The sequence below is a fragment of the Chiloscyllium punctatum genome, chromosome 1 (assembly GCF_047496795.1).
Source record: "Chiloscyllium punctatum isolate Juve2018m chromosome 1, sChiPun1.3, whole genome shotgun sequence".
Taxonomy (NCBI): Eukaryota; Metazoa; Chordata; class Chondrichthyes; order Orectolobiformes; family Hemiscylliidae; genus Chiloscyllium; species Chiloscyllium punctatum.
The window spans coordinates 51277815-51295524 of NC_092739.1; the positions used below are offsets into that span (position 1 = coordinate 51277815).

The following is a 17710-nucleotide window of genomic DNA, read 5'->3' on the forward strand; positions in this document are numbered from 1 at the left end:
TGCCCTCACTGCAATAACATGAATTTTGTAGTTTCTACATCAGATATTTTTATTAGCTGTTATAAAAGGAGCTGCTAACTAATGGAGCACTGTGCAATTCTTGTTTTGTAGCATCAAACCTAAATATTTTTCACGCTTGTGAACCTTAAGAGATTTTATTCCCTCACTGAGCTAATTTCAAAGCTGAATTTCATGGTGAACCTCTTGTGATTCATTACATTATCAACTTTGGTAAAGTTTTGCTATGTTATTTTCAAAGAAAAAGACATTATTTATCCAAATAAAATCTGAAAACAGTTTTGTAGAATAATAAATAGCTTATAAACCAAAACCGTGTTTAACCAGCTAAGCCATTCACATGATAATTTTGACTGTTCTGTTCTGGGATGTCGGTATTGCTGGCAAGGCCAGCATTAGTCGACCATCCCTTTCTTGAAGGTGATTATGAGATGCTTTGAACTGCTGCAATCCATCTGGTATGAATTTTCTTTGGTGGTTTGGGACAAGTCAGGTTATTATCAGGCCATTTCAGAGATCATTCAGAAATCAACCATATTGATGTTGGTCTGGAGTCTCTTGTAGTTGCAGACAGCCCAGTTATGGACCAGTAGATATCCCCTGAAGGACTTTAGTAAACTGGCTGGGTTTTTACAACCATTGATTACAGCATCATGGCCATCATCACTGGGACTATTTTCCAATTTCAGATTGCATTACCAATTGGATTTTAAATTCAACCTATCTTCCAAGCTTTAGCCTGAGCGTCTGAATTGCTAGTGCAGTGATGTTACTATTATATTATGATCTTTTCTTGACTTAGTCAAAGTAGTGGCAAAAAGTTTGTTAATGTTTGCAGTATGATGACCTTTCCATGCCAAATTTAAAAGGGTGTTTTATCTTTTGACTTTTGACTGATATATTTTAACTTTTCTTTCAATGTAACAGGATGATCCTGAAACTATGTTAAAATGTCTGATCATGTGCTATGAGCTTCTCAAACAGATGGCTGTCACAAAAGGAATAGGTCCAACTCTGAATGGAATAACAGAGGCTTTGGTATGGCTGACACATTTATTATTTGGTTTATTTATTGTAATTAGTTTATAAACCTATGTCTATGTAAATGAAATAGCTACAATTTAATTTTTTATTACAGGAAGCACATTTTGATCCTCCTGTTAGGATAGCCAACCTTTTATACCCTGGTCAGCCACATTGTGTACTACATGGGGAACTGGAGTGGTCATTGGGAATGAAGTTGGGGGCTACGTTAGAGATGGAAGCGGGGAGCCTAACACACAACTTTACATCCATCTTCCATTCATTTATATATCTTCAAAATTCTTTCTCACCAGCAATTTTCATTCTGATTTGAAATTTATTCAGCAGTGCTAAATACAGTAGTTTCCAAATCTGAAAGTTTAAACAGAAAATCTCAATCACTATTACTTCGCTGCCTGGAATCAAAGGTGACATTGCCAGCAAGGTGACGTCTTTGAGAAGTGTTTTAGCTTTATCTGTCTCTCCTCCTCAGAGGCCCTTATTTCATTCCTTTTTTTGTGAACCTCCATCAGTGGTATTTGTTCTTTTACAGTAAGAGTATAAAGAAATTTTAAGACTGATTTATTTGATTTATTATTATCACATGTTCTTAAGTACAGTGAAGAGTTTTGTTTTTCATGCAGTACAGGCAGATCACAAGATACAAGGACTTACAGATCATAGGGTGCTTAGACAGACCGAGATATACACCTGCAGGAGGTGCACAAAAGCAAGGTCCACAGGGATTATTAGTTAGTTTTATAGTTTAATTGCTTAAGCTGTAAATTTAATAGAATTTTTATCTCTGCATTATTGCTTGTTTAGAGAGAGGAGAAAACTTTAAGCTGAGCAACTATTCACTTACTGTAATGCTACAGTGCTGTTATCCCACTGCTTGTCTCTGGCTCCCATATGTAACAGGTCAGATTAGCATCACTTCCCTCACTGCACCAAATTTGCTCACATAACCGTGTGCTTGGGAATTTGTTCTGAGTTGAGTTCGAGTCACTACTATCTGAGTAGAAGGCACAATTGAATAACTAGAAGAGCTAGGTACAATGAGAGGTGTAAGATTCTGCTTGGTAGGAAGAAGTATATTAAAGTTTTTTTGTTTTAGGTACATGGTGATGCAAATTTTATTAATATCTAATGTTGCAATGTAACTGAGTCCCAGGAGTATATTTCTTTATGAAGTAATTGTAAATACTTTACATTATGTAAGTTATTATGTAACATTGCACCTCACAGTAAACATTTTTCTCTTTCCAATGTATGTACTCTATTTCTGTAATTTTAGATACTGCCAAGCATTGCAAATGTCAATCCTGCGGTAAGAAACATGGCGGTCTTGTGTCTGGGCTCATCTGCATTGCACAACAAAGATTTTGCAATTCAGCACCTGCCACTGCTATTACAGGTAATTAGTAGGCCAATTGAAAGTCCTTCACTACAATTCTTACAGGTGCACGGCATTTGTAAATAGAATTCCAGGACTGTTCATTTAACATTGCTATGGGGATCAGGTGCATTTCCTTCAGAACTAAAATGTACAGCAATGCAATTACCAAAAACACGTTATTTTGTTTGAATGGTTTTTCAGGAGACTAGGTAGGGAAAAGAGGCTCTGGGAGTTGGTGGGTTATGGAAGATGTATCGTGGAAGTTTTTGGTTCAGTGACTTTTGCCATTTGTTGTTAGAGTCATAGAATCAAAAATGTCTACACAACTGAAAAAGGCCCTTCAACCCTCCTGGTAAAAACAGCCACCCAACTATTCTAATCCCATTTTCCAGCAAGTGCACTTCTAATTGCTTCTGAAATGTTATGAGGGTTTCTGCCTCTACCACCCTTACAGGCAGTGAGTTCCAGATTCCAAACATGTTTGAATGACAAAGATCTTATCTCACATCTCCTCTGAACCTCCTGCCCCTTAACTATAATCTATGCCCCTGATGATCGATTCCTCCACCAAGGAGAAAAGATGCTTCCTTGTCCTCAAAATTTTGTACATCTTAATCATGTTCCCCTTCCCTCTTCTCTACTCTAAGGAAAACAACTCCAGTCTATCCAAGTTCTCTTAATAACTAAAACTCTCCTGCCCAGGCAACATCCTGATAAATTTCCTCTACCCCCTCTCCAGTGCAATCGCATCCATCCTATATTATGGGTTTCAAAACTGCATACAAAACTCTAGCTGTGACCATAACAAACTTTTTATGCAGTTTAAAACTTTGCTTCTGGGCCCATTCTTGTCCTTTTCCATAACAGTCTTGAATTTATCATGCTGTATAATATTTTAATAGTGCTTGTTTGGATTTGGAAGCACATATTGGTAGAACTGAGATGAATATGAAGTTTACCTCTCTGGTGGATTCTTGGGATTACATTTTTTTTTTCAGTGGAGACAGGAAACAAAGTCAGTACTGATTTTAATGTTTTGAATCTGCTCAGGGAAGTGTCATTAATTGGAGTTTTTGTGAGGTGCCCTGTTAATTGGCATTGAGACAGAGTTGATATCTGGCTGATGGTCTATCAAAATTGCAAGGTTAATCAGATGTCTTCTATTTGGAGAGCAGCGGCAGGCTGTGATGACAAGCAAATAATGGAGAGGGTGTTTGAACATGCAAGCACCTTCTCACCAACTCTACTAAAACTTCAATAGAAAATAGTTCCTTCCGTCGGTTTCATTTAATTGCACTTAACATTTTAGCCTTGATTAACCTAATCAGATAGACATTGCCTGGAATAGATAACCATGTGAGCCCGATCCCACCTCTCCTAAAAAGGCAAACATTGGCAACCCAGAATGCCAGCCAGTGCCTGTATTTGCAGACTCCTTCTGGCTAGATTTCTGCCCTTAAAGCCTGAAAATGCAGTCCTCTGTGTTTGCCTATACTGAGAGGAAAGAAAATATTGGTCCTGATGGCACGCCACTGGAGATTAGGGACCCGTGCTGGGGGGTTTTCAATGTTTCAGCACAAACTGATTGAATAGAGCAACTTTCAAAATTACTGCAATTGCTGTATCCAAAGTAAAAATTCTCACCTAGCCAATCAAGATGATGGTGATTTTTGAGGTGAGTTTGGGAGTTTGGCCATTTCCTGAAATTGCAGTCCAGCCTTCTGAATGGCTGAAACTGCCCATCATGTTTTCATCCCTCAAAGTCTGATGCAGGCTGAAGTCAGGACTATTGCTTCCTCAGGCAAGGCTGACCTGAAATGGATGCTTGCGGATGAAGTGGACCGATTAGAAGGTCCACCTGTGTTTGCTGGGACTCTGTTCTGCAGTGAGCACTCCTAACTCTTACCCCTCTATTCTGCCTCGATGTCTGTCCTTCCTACCTGCCCTCCACTGTGTCTATTCACCCACTATCCACTTTGTACAGAACTCTTGAGCCTCCAGTAACATTGGGAAAGCTTTGAGATGCCCCATAAAATTATCAAGATAAGCAAACAAATATCCATTCAATAACCATTTTTAAAAGCATTAACCTTTACGTGGTCTGAAATTTTCAAGATGAATAAACCCGGAGTACCTTTGAAACATGTGTTAACAACACCTGGGCTGAAATTATTAATGGGGTTTGGAGCTTAGCCAGGCATTCATAATGGCATTATATTGCATAGCTGTATAAAACAAACCTCTACAACTGAATGTTTAAACACTTTGAAACTATTGAAAAAGCTTAGCTTTCTGATCCAGCTTTATTGCAAGGAAACCGTTGCAGATCAAATAGCTCAACCATTGTTCAAACTTCAGAACAAGGGAACTATGTCTGAACTGTCATTTGACATAAAAGGGTTAAACCATGAGGCAATTTATATTGTTAGGTTCATAATCATAATCACTCCATTTAAAACACATTTAACCTATTGTACAGCATTACATTATAACATGAAGTTGTCAACGTCTTGTGAACTCAAATTTTAAAAGGTTCCTGGCTTCAAACTAGGGCTCTCCTGTGAATCAGAACTGTTCTGAGGTTGTATGAGCCATTGTCACCTTTTGAATTTGGCTAACTCCATCAAAGATGCTGGGAGTATAAAATCCCCATCTCTGCTATGGAACCAGTAAGATTGAAGTGGTGCACGTGAGGCTCACAGGCCATCTTGTTTCCTACACTGCTAAAAGTTGACAGTGATGGGAATGGATGTAAGAATCCCAGAATCCATTACTGCCTGCTCATTACTCTTCTGCCTGCTCATTGTGGGGGTATCATGTCAGGAAGCAAAAATCTAAGCTCACACTCGAAAGAAATCACATTTTTTTTAAATTCTAGATTGCTCAACTCGACATGATTAATGTGAAAATCAGTGCACTGCGAGCAGTATTTGACATTCTGCAGGTATTTGGGATTGAGGCTTTCAAATCTAATCCTCCTAAATCCCATGAACTGCAAAATGAAGAAATTGGGAGTGAAATTGAAAAATCAAAACCTGAAGAATGCGATGAGTCTATGGTGGAAACTGACACTGTCAATAGTATCCTTACCCTCCTTTTGGGATACTTGGACAATGAGGTATGCTTTTTGAAGTGCATTCTTAAATTAGATTGATGCTTTAAAGTTAAAGTGAATAGCTGGTAAGGTAAAGGATTTTTAGTAAGCTGTCTTATTTCTTAGAGTCACATTTCCAAGAGCTTGGTTCTTGGGTGATCTCAGTTTCGAGGGGTCAAGGTTTTTCTTCTTGGAACTTCCCACTTTCAAGGTATTGTTTTATTTGGTTGACTGGGTAGGGTTGAAGAGATATGTGTGCTTTCACACATTGAACTGAGTTTCAGAGCAGGGGGATAAAGTCAGCTGTACAAGATATCTGTGCCCAAGCCATTAGGTTTGAGCAGAGTCATCACCAAGATAGATTTTATAGAAAATATTCTCAAATATGTGACCACCTGGAATGAAAATTGGCAGTTTGCTTTGCCTGATGCAACAAATCAAGTTCACAGCTCAAGAGGGCAGCATTTTATCAGCTTAAAACTTATTTCCATATACACATCTGGGAGATAAAGCATGTGCAGAGGAAAGAGAAAGCCCAAGAAATCCAACAATATGTCGATCATAACTTGCAAAGCTTTTTTTAAAGCCATCCAGAGTTAGAATTGGATAAATCCCCTTTATATGCAGGATGTTGTTTCTCTTTGAATGTAGAAGTGATACTGGTCATCAATTTTGGTGAGTGTTTCAGATGCAGATGAACTGAGTTAAGGATAGAGACACATTTGTGTAAATTGAATTGGACAGGTATGTGAAGAGGAAGTTGTGGAAATGGAAACTCAGCATTCTTTATTATTTTCTTTGCTTTCAAGTGGGCTGTTGTGCTCTGTATGGATAAGGAGATAGCACTGGCTGCATTTTCCATGTGGATTACAAATAAATGTCATTCTCTGCTGTTTGCATCCAGCTCCTCAAGCATTTGTGTTCTCTCCCTTTCCCAACTCGTATCCATTTCCCCTATTTTACCTTCCCAACTCATCTTTGCATCTCATCCTGCCCTTTTCTTTCCCTTTTCCTGTTCTCTTGACTCTTTGCACCTCTCTTTCCCTCCCCTTCAGTGCCCTCTTTGACCATTTTTTTTCTTGTTTGCTCCTCATCCCCTCTTCCCAGTGCATTTAATTTTGTAAGTGCATATAAAACTTGCTTTTATTTCTAGGTAATAGACCTTAGGACTGTGGCTGCTGAAGGCCTTGCCAAACTGTTTTTCTCTGGAAGACTTTCTAGTCCTAAAATTCTTTCTCGACTTATTTTGTTATGGTACAATCCTGTGACTGAAGAGGACACCTTCCTTCGTCATTGCTTAGGGGTTTTCTTTCCACTCTATGCATTCATGAACAGGTTTGTACTTTATCTTTTTTTTTAAATAAATTTTTAGTAGCGCAATAAAACTGAAAGCTGAGATTCTGTTAAAGGGGAGGTAAAATGTAAAACATTGATGGAGAGATAACATCAGAGGTGTGGGTTAGTCACATAATGAACAGTATCAAATTACTGAATTGAATCACAGCATTGATTTGAGGATCTTAAATGAATTATAGACAAAAGTCATTGTGCTTTTGAATTAGATATTTAAAAATGCAGAAGTTTTTGAAATTTGACTCTTATTCTGCAACATTGCCTCCTTTCTGAAAGCTTACCAGGGCTTTTTATTTTGATATGATTGCAAGTGCCCATCTACTTCATGCACATCTGTTCTCACCCCATGACTTAATTTGCAGAATTTCCCAATGTCTTTCCTTTACACCAGTACCTCTATTTTCAACATTCCATCTTGTTACATAACTACCACCCCGAGCACTACCCAACCCTCTTCTCTCCTGTCTGTACTCTGAAGGCACCATTTTCTTTGTGACACCCCAGCCTAAACTGGTCATCACTAATACCTGCTTACCGTAGTTGCTCATACAAGCACAAAAAAACCTGCTTATTCCCTACCTTCCTTTCCACTAACTAAGGTTCCAAATAATCTTTCCAGGTAAAAACATCAATTTGCAAGTCCAATGAATCCTCTGTATTTGCAAGATATACGACTTGCGAATTTGCCTGTCTTCAAAAGAATTCCATCATTTGTGGGCAAAATTTCATATACATGATTTTCAACCTATTTTAAACCTGGAATTTTAACATGCTCCACACTTGCAAATTTCATCATTCGCGGGGATTCTCTGGAATGGAATCCTTGCGCACACTGAAGAATGACTGTACATTCTTTACATGTAATGAACTATATTCACTGTTCATGATGAGGGCAGGCCAAATGCAGATTGGATGATCATTTTGTTGGACATCTGTTTTTTCCATCTGACTTGTCATCCTGAGATTCTGGCTGCTTGTGTAATTTTCTGTCCACTCCCGCTCTATTCCACCCCTTCTACATTGTTGCACTGAAGCTCATCTTTCCATTAGGCACTTGCAGTTTTCTGGACTCGACATTCGTTCACTAATTACAAGGTGATATTCATGACTCCAATTTTTTAAGCAGGTGCTATTCATTTCTTTCTTTTGCTGATCACAAATTCCTTTGCTCTTTCCCTTCTTTGTGTCCCAGCTGCTTCCCTGCTCTTATAACTTTCAATTACTTTTTTATTTAGTGGGTATAAAGATTTAGAAGGCCAATGCTGCTCACCAAAATGAAATAGAACTGATGCTTAATATTGTGGAAAATTTGTGTTTCTTAGGAAAAATCAAGAATGTTTTCAGGAAGCTTTCCTACCTACTTTGAAGACCCTGTTCTATGCACCAGCTTCTTCTCCTTTAGCAGAAGTTAATCAACATAATGTAGCAGAACTCTTTGTGGATTTGACAAGAGCCAATGCAGTAAATGTCCAAAACAAGCAGATACAGGATTATCAGGTACACCACAACTAATTTTATATAATGTCGGTTTGGCAATGCTTCCAAACAAAATAATATCTGGTTTAAGTTAAGTCAATAAACTGTACTTTATTTGCTGTATTATGTTTCTTGGTCAGTACGTCAATACAGGCTGTCCTTGATTTACGTATGGGATCCCATAAGATGCAGGATCTGATGGGCAAATGTCCATTCATACTTAAGAATAGAGAAGCGATGCAACTCTAGAGATGGACAATACCAGCAACCCATACAGCATCATTTTTATTACATGCACTAGTTACCATGCTACCGAAACGCACATCTGATATCAGTGCCAATAGTACACCAAAGAAACACAAAGCCGTCACAACAGAGGTGAAAGTTGACAAGTGATCTGAAAAAAGCAAACATTGAAAAAGTATTATGCCTTAGTTGATCCATAGTTAGAACTATTTTAAAAGACAAACTGTATATTCTGGGATGTGTCAAGGGCTCAGCACTGATGAAGGCTGCAGTAATTACAAAGCAAACGAGTGGATTAATTATAGAAATGGAACAAACTGTAAATTGTTTGACTTGAAGATCTGCATTATACGCCAGTTAGTCTAAAGCTTATTCAAGGAAAAGCTGTAAGTCCGTAGCCAGATGTAAAGTTTAACTGTGGTGGTGAAAGTGATGATGAAGATTTTGTTGCTTGTTGAGATTGATTTAATTAACTTAAAGGAAAGGGAAACTTGCACATTAAAGTACAAGGTGAAGCTGCTAATGTTGATGCAACGAATGAGTTCCTGATTTGTTGTCTGGGAGGGGTATGGTGCTGAGCAGGTGTTCAATATCGAAACAGGACAGTTTTGAAAGAACATACCCCAACTAATGTACGTTGCTAAGGAGAAGTCTGCACTAGGACCTAAATCTGCTAAAAATAAGTTGACATTGTGGCTTGGTGGTAATGCTGCAGATTATTGCAAACGTAAGCCTATGCTTGTATATCATGCTGAAAACCCTAGGGCTTCCAAGGCAATCTGGACGGCATCACGTCCAGTCATATGGAAATCCAGTAAAAAGGCTTTGGTGACATTGAGACTTTTTGAGGACTTGTTCGGGCATCATTTTGTGACTGAATTGGAGAGATGCTGTACCCCCAAAGATCTGACCTTCTCGATTTTATTAATCCTTGCTAATGCTCTTGGATGACCTGCATACTTGGGTTGATATTCATCCCAACATTAAGGTTGAGTGTCTGCCATCCAACACAACCTCTGAGCTTCAACATATGGATCAGGTTGTGATTGTTTTCTTTAAAGCCTATTACAGCCATAGGACATTTTTTTCAGGTTCGTAAGACAACAAATGGAAAAGGAGGTAAAAATCTTAAAGGAATTTTTGAAATCCTATAATAACTACCAAGCAGCCATGGGGCGGTTGGGTTGGTTGGTGCGGGTGTCCCAGAGGTGTTCTCTGAAACGTTCTGCCCCATGGCTGAACACTTTAACTCCCCCTCCCACTCCACCAAGGACATGCAGGTCCTTGGCCTCCTCCATCACCAGACCATGGCAACATGACACCTGGAGGAAGAGCGACTCATCTTCCGCCTAGGAACCCTCCAGCCACAGGGGATGAATGTGGATTTCTCCCGCTTCCTCACTTCCTCTCCCCCTAACTTTTCTCAGTCCCAGCCCTCAGACTCAGCACCGCCTTCTTGACCTGAAATCTTCTTCCCGACCTCTCCGCCCCCACCCCCTCCCCGGCCTATCACCCTCACCTTTACCTCCTTCCACCTATCGCATTCCCAACACCCCTCCCCCAAGTCCCTCCTCCCTACCTTTTATCTTGGCCTGCTTGGCACACCCTCCTCATTCCTGAAGAAGGGCTTATGCCCGAAACGTCGATTCTCCTTCTCCTTTGATGCTGCCTGACCTGCTGCGCTTTTCCAGCAACACATTTTTAAGTAACTACCAAGCAGCAAAGGCGTTTTGGAATCAAGGTTTGTAGAGCTGTCGTGAGTGTCTGCAGTGCTATAAGGAGATGTGTGAAAAGAAAAGTGCCTCAGTTCAATCTTCCCTTGAACTATTTTCAAGAAGGTTAAAAGGTAGCCAGAATTGGTCCTATCAACTTCAGCAATATATCCATTAGCATCCTCCTCCACCATCCTTTGCTGAACAAGCCCCTAACTCTTAGCAATGACCCTTCCAGCGTGCGAGTCACCCTAAATATTTAAAGTGAGTGTAAATAAAGCTGTTTTCTTATCTGTGCCTGTATTCTGACTTTAGGTACCACTGTACATTATATTTTGCATATGTATCTACAAAAGTACAAATACGTCAGTTTGGCATGTGTGTTCCGACTTACATACAGTTCGACCTCTGGACGTTCCCAGGAATGTAACCTATTTGTAAGTTGGGGACTACCTGTATATCTTAAAGGGACATGCTTACGGTACCATCACTGCTTCATAGCTTGTGACTTGAGGGTATCAAGGTCTCGTTCTCTAATAACTGGGATCACTTGAAGCACATCATGCTAAAAGAAGCATGCTATCATACAGTAATTTCATATTAGCCCAGATGGGCCCTGATGTGCCTGTGAATGTAATGTATGCACATAACTCGCTGTAATAATGTCTGTTGGATTCTTCAATACTACAATATTCATTCCCAGTTTCTGATGTTACATTAGGTAAAATAAGGTATTGGATGCAATCTTGCTGCAGCACTCCTGAACAATTTGCAGCTGCACTCAGTCTGGGTATTTATGTTGTAGGCAAATGTTTGTCCAACCAGAGTTTGAGTGGTAATGCATTTTTTTGCGTTTAAACTCCAAACACCATAGTATTTGTTTTGCCACATCAGCTCAAATTTAACATGAATTTATTAGAAACATTTCTGTATTTATGGTCAGTGGGGTTTTGTTATTATTTATGATTTCCTATTCATATAAACGTTTAAGTCCAAAGTGCTGTGTATTTTTAAATGAAAGCTATGAACCACTGATTCTGTTAAACTTTTCTGTGAGCTTACAAAATTTGTTGGTAAATCTGAGAGAGGGTTTTCTTTTCAATTGTTGTTAACTTTGTCTCTTTCATGGCTTGATGAATTAACTGAACAGTTTTTGTTACAATGATATTAGCTGCTCTGGCAATTCTGTCAGGAATTAAGGGGTTTATCTCAATTTGCATTAATTCTATGAAAGGCAACTTTTGTTGTTAAGATCTGAAGCTGTTTGTTCTAGTCACATGAATCAACCAACCATGTCATTATGACAGAATTTGATAGGACTTAGTGATCCTGATAAGAGTATTTATTCAGTGTTTCTTGATTTACTGTTGTCACTTGTACCTGAGCACAGTGAAAAGTTTTGTTTTATGAGCTGTACTGGAAAATCATAACATACAAGGGGCATAGGGTGTTTAGACAGAGCGAGGCATACTGGGTTACGGCTGCACAGGAGATGCATAAAAGCAAGTTCAATGTTAGATTTGAAATGTGAGCAGTCATAACAGCAGTGAAGAGACTGTTCATGAATCTGTTGGTACGTGTGTTCAAGCTTCTGAATCTTCTGCCTGACAGAGTATTACTAGAGTGGGAGAGGTCTTGATGATGATGGCAGCCTTTCCGTGGCAACAAGAAGTGTAGATGGAGTCCATGGACGAGAGGTTGGCTTTCGTGAAGGTCTGGGCTGTATACACAACTTTCTGTTGTTCCTTCCGGTCCTGAGCAGAGCACTTGCCATACCAAGCCATCATGCACCCAGATAGAATGTTTTCTATGGTGCGCCTGTAAAAATTGGTGAGGGCCCTTATGGATGTGTCAAATTTCCTAAGCATCCTGAGGAAGAAGGGGTTTTGTGCATTCATGATCTTCGCATCTACTTGGGAGACACCGGACAGATTATTGGTTATCATCACTCCCAGGAACTTGACGCTCCTGATTAAGGTTGCATACAATACTATGACAATTTGTGGCTAGATTGGAAGTAATTTGACAATATTCCTGTCAGTCATGCCTGGAGGTTGCACTGATTTTTGTGCTGATTTACATTATGTAACATCTACATTTTGCCCATTTTTGTCGGGGAATTGTCTGGTTTTTATCAGGATTGTGTTCTCATTTGTAGTGACTCTTTTTAAGTAGACTCAGTCTCTTGATTAGTATAGGTGCTACCCTGCCTCTTACCCATTAACATGTCAACCAAACTCTGTTATATTAATCTAAATCTCAATTAAAGCACTGTGGAGTGGTAAAAAGTGAAACAGTAATAGGGCAAGAATTATGAATTGTTTTATTATTTTGGTCTCAAAATAGCTTAAAGTATCAGAACAAAGTACTTAATTTGAATGTTGCTGTTCTATCTGATTTATTTGTGTCTTTATAATTTAGTGTGTCTTGAATTTGAGAATTAAGTTCCAGGTTTGCAAGTGGAATGTTTTGTCTTTCACAAAGATAATTTAATGCCTGATTTATATAACAGCAGTGGGTGGTAACTTGTTTACCTTGTTGCATGCATTTGTTTTGTACATCGGGTCAAAATGACTCTTTAATGCTATTAGCAAGTTTGTGTGTTGAGGAATCAGTAATTCCTGTAAATTGGAAATTAAAAACAGATATTTAAGTTTGAAAATTTTGGATTTGTGCAAAACTGACTTGTTATGAATTCTTCTCAATATTTTAGCCTGTAATTTTTGTTCTTAGGGTGTGGGCAGTACAGAGAAGATTGTGTTAATTGCCTTATCTTATTGGCCAAAGCAATTGTTTATGGAGCCGTATGGCTTACATTTTAAGAAGCCAGTTAAGAGGAATCAATGTGCTGGTTGCATTTTGGAATGACACATTTATAGACATGAATGAAGTTAGTGAAACATTGGGGCTTTTAATGAGAATCTAGCAGTTTTATACACACTTATTGACTTATTGAAGTCATTGATGCAAAGCTTCCAATGATGGAATTTCAACTGAGTTACAACAGCCATAAAGACATTGTTCTTATTGGTATTAAAAGTTTAGACAGCCCATTTTATAAAACAAACAATTATGAGATTGCCAAATGTCCTAGTTGGAGATCACACTGCTTCCAACTCGATCCGAAATAGCTTGCTACTTTTTCATCTGCTCCAAACATTTTACTATCTTTGAGGCCAATTACAATTCATTTATTCTGTTGAGTGACGAGATTATTATTTTTCAATTGGAATTTTGCTTTTGCAAGCTTAAGCGGTGATCTCTCCTCAGTAATGTGTAGACTGCAGTTTGTGATAGTTTCAGTAATTTGGTTTACTGTCAAGATTTGACTTGGATCATGCCTTTGGCCACAAGATGTAATTCAATGATGGTCTGAGTCTTTGTTTTAATTTTCCCTCACTTTCTATATTTCAGTGTTTTGGCTTTATGATTGTAGATTTTGGAAAGTAACATTTATTATTAATAATCTATTTTTAATGGGGATTTTGTTTCCTTTCCTCCTTTAATAGTAGTTAATGTTTGAGGTGCTTATGCTATGTCTTTTGCAATCCTCTGGTTGATTTTTGTTTATGGTCAAGTGTACAGAGGTAGGAGGCTTCCCAGCTCCATAAACCCAACCCTTAAAAATGGCACAACGACAGAAGTGCTGGAGAAACTCAGCAGGCTTGGCAGCATCTCTGGATAGAAAACAGTTAATATTTTGAATCCAGTGACCCTTGTTCTGTTTGCTGCATTGTTTCAAGATTTGACAATATGTATGTGGCAATGTGCTTATTTAAATTAAATAATTGAGCATGTTCTGTTCGAAGTCAAAGTGACAGAGGATTGATTCTTTAAACTTCTTGGCAAAGAACAAGCGATAGATGAACTTGTTTAAGCTGTATGAAGATATAGAGAAAATGTTATTTATCAAGTTACACAGTTATTTCAGGGAGTGAAGAACCATACGCAGCTGTCAAAATTCTGTAACCTTTCTTTCGTCCATTTATTGAAACAGTTCCTTTTCATGGACACTTTTAGATGTTCCTTGGAAACAAGACTATTGCCCTAGGTGTAGGAACAACAAAGGGAACACTAAATTCTAAGCTAAATTTGAAGGTCATGCTGGGCATGGCAGGCCAATGATCCCAACACCTGAGCTAGGAAAGATATTAGTGAGCATCTGGATGGAGTGAGTCACTATGCCATTTATGGGAAGTTGTTGATGTCTCTCAAACCTATTGAGCCTCTCCTGTACACCTTGAGCTTCTTTTCAAAAACCTCAAAAGCTATTGCTGTATATGCAGAGACACCACAAGTTCCACTTCCACATTTTTTTGCTCCTTCCTTGCCTTTTGTTTTCTTTCACTAAAGCATTTGAAAATATTTCATTCTTTTAAATGTGATATTTGAAGACTTTCTTGGCTACTGAATTGGGATTGAATCTTGAATTGGCTGTGAAGCTGTTTCTATGAGATGAATTAGAATGGGGTGTGTAGTATCTACATCAAGGCTTCCCAAATGTGTGCGGTGATCCCCAGTGGGATAGGCAGTTTGGGTTTTATGGTCCTGAGCTTCGATGCAACAGTAGCTGCTGTGGAGCTCCTGATGAAATGTTAACAGCTGCAAGGCCCCTTTGGATCCTGCAGTTCATTAATAGTGGGCATTGCCTTTCACCAGGCTTTCTTTGGGGACTGACTTTTCAAATGCTGCTGTGGCCTGGATGGCCCAGTTTTAAAAGTTGAGAGCTTGGAGGTGATCTTGAAATCCCACTGTCTCCAGTAAGCCTGAAAGTGGCTGCCACATTTCTTTGGTGGTGGTGTGAGACAGCTGCTTCTACTTCCTGAGATGCTTGGTGCTACTAAATAGGCAGCTTGGAGATAGTGTAGAGGCGAGGATACTGAAAGTAATGCTGAGAGCTTAGGAAAGAAGGGCCATTGCTAATTATAATTGGAGAGATTAGAATGGATTTTAGGATGAAAATCCCAATGAGCTGGATAATAGACGGAAGAGGATGGTATGCTCAAAAGCACTGCGGTCTGCAGACTGAGAGATAATGCCACATGTACGAGCGAATACATATTCTGGAAGCAGGATGGTGATAGGTTAAATCGAGATGGGCTAATGATGGATGGAATAAAAGTAGAAATACTGTTCATTGCACAAGTAAAATGGAAGAAAGTTGAACCATTTTGTATTGTGTATGTTCTATCGGCAATTAATTCTAATACAGAAAATTATCTCTTAACCTGGGGTTAGTCAATTGTGTTCAATATTGGAGCCTAAATTTGCACTCTTCTTACTGAGGGAAATCAGGGTTAGACAGTAAATACTGCCTTGCCAATGATGCCAATGTTCCATATACGAGTAAAAACATTTATACTCTGTTTTTCTCTTGTACCCAAAGTGTCACCTTATTTCCATAGGTGTTTTCAGTGCATGAAAATCTGGCTGTGAAGATCTGCAATGAAATATTGAAGGATCCAGATTCCCCAGATATTCGTATTTTGGTAAAAACTCTGGGATTGCTTGACCTGTCTACTGGAGTGTCGCCTTGCACAGAGCAGTTGTGTGTTCTCCTCGAAAACATTAAGGTTATGTTTGTGACCTTTTCCATATAACCAGACAACTGCATAATATTGTCTTTATCAGAATTGGCATTGTTTTAGAGTCTGAGGAATGTGACTCTAAATGAGTGAAGTATGGAAAATTGCAAATTCTCTTGGTTTAAGAATTAGTCCACAAGTGTTTCATTCTTAGTCAAATAATTATTCAGATCAAACAGAAATTTTCTTTATCCAATTAGAAGAAATCATTTGAGGGCGTTGCACCTTTGAGTTTCACACTTAACATTTGGTAACAAGCTCTACTGATGTTCATAACCTCATTTTTAGAAACTTACCTTGTTTCTCTCCTCTTTTGGAACACATAGCATTTGTTTGTTACAGTCCTCGAAAGGAATGAGATCAGATGTACCCTGAGGCTGTTTTATTACCTGCTTCTGTTGGAAATGTCTCAACTAGAAAGATAATTTCATTTGTGAAAAAGATGACTTGGCCCTTTTCTCTTTCACTGCTATTGCCACCCAGGTAGTTTTAGGGGAAGAAAAACATTTTTTCTTAATTAATTAAAAAAAAATTAAGTAGTGGTATCTATCCCAAAACGCTGCATCTAAATTGAAATATTTAATTTTAAAAATAAAACTGTTAGCCTTCATGCGGTGTGGATGTGCTGACATTTGATCAATAAGCATTTTTTTTGATGTGCTAGAATTATACATAATTAGGATCTTGGAAGAATATGAAAGGATGGCAATTACATTTGAAATTCTGAATTTGTATCTTGAATATTTATATGATGATTTAATTGATCTTCATAGGAATTGAAAAACAAAGTAAATCAGCGAATCATTGAAAAAATTATGCTTCACTTACATGGAGGATCAGGAGACAATGAGAAGAATAAAAACAACACCACAACAGAGATCACAAATAAAAATGATAAAGGTATGTCCACTTTACAAATAAACTCTCTTTAACTTATTACTCGGTAAATATGTCATTTCTAGCCTCCACCTTTGCTTCATTTGCACCTCTCAGATATCATAATACTATTGGGCATTTTAAAATTATGAATTACATTAAGACAACAAATATTGTTTCCAAGTCACTTGGGTTAAGATTATCATCAATACTAATGGGTAGCTGAAACAAATTGAAGAATCTGTCAAGGAAGGAGGGGCAAATAGCATGGCGGTTTTAAGAGGGAAAAAGATCAAGAAACCCATCATGTTATAAAATAAAGATAAGTGGAGAAAATTGAAGAAAGTAAATTTAGAAGAAAGCAAACCAAAATACAGAAATTTGATTCATGATGTAAAACAGAAAGAGAAGCAGAATAATGATTTAAAAGAATAGTGTCATATGCTACACAAGTTAGATTTTGCCAAAACAAAGGATTGTAACACACAGCATAAGGGAATGAAAACAGCAGGAAGAATAAGAAAGGTGTTTTAATAAGAAACTCTGGTGAAGTAAGAAAGAATGTAAGAAGCTTATTGAAGAATCACACACAGTAATAAGTTTGAAATGGGTTAGGAGAAGAGAGTAACGTTAACAACTTCATTGAACCAGAAATACAAGAGAATGACTGAAAAACAGCACTTAATGAGAAAAAAATCTAGAAAAGCGGCCAGAATAGATTTAATACTTGCAGATTTGATCTTAAAAATGAGAATGTTTTGCAAGGGTATTTAATGGTGATCATTGCCGTCTACATAAAGTCCTCTGGTTATTCTCCTGATAAGCAGTTGAGAAAATTGAGAAGAGGGAGGTGGTTCAGAATACATTCAAAATTACTAATTTGGATTCCTGGGAGGAAACGGGACAAGAGAAGCAATGGACATTAAAT

The 17710-nt window shown here is 38.2% G+C and overlaps 1 protein-coding gene across 2 annotated transcripts in view; it reads left to right on the top strand.

The window, feature by feature from the left end:
• Positions 1 to 17710, top strand: part of ncapg (non-SMC condensin I complex, subunit G) — a 63821-nt gene that overhangs the window by 41383 nt on the left and 4728 nt on the right. For both annotated transcript variants that reach the window (XM_072560699.1, XM_072560793.1), the window contains 7 exons: positions 946 to 1056; positions 2339 to 2458; positions 5319 to 5558; positions 6688 to 6869; positions 8210 to 8384; positions 15727 to 15894; positions 16680 to 16806. In XM_072560699.1, the coding sequence (XP_072416800.1) occupies positions 946 to 1056; positions 2339 to 2458; positions 5319 to 5558; positions 6688 to 6869; positions 8210 to 8384; positions 15727 to 15894; positions 16680 to 16806 (1123 nt within the window). The remainder of the gene's footprint in view (positions 1 to 945; positions 1057 to 2338; positions 2459 to 5318; positions 5559 to 6687; positions 6870 to 8209; positions 8385 to 15726; positions 15895 to 16679; positions 16807 to 17710) is intronic.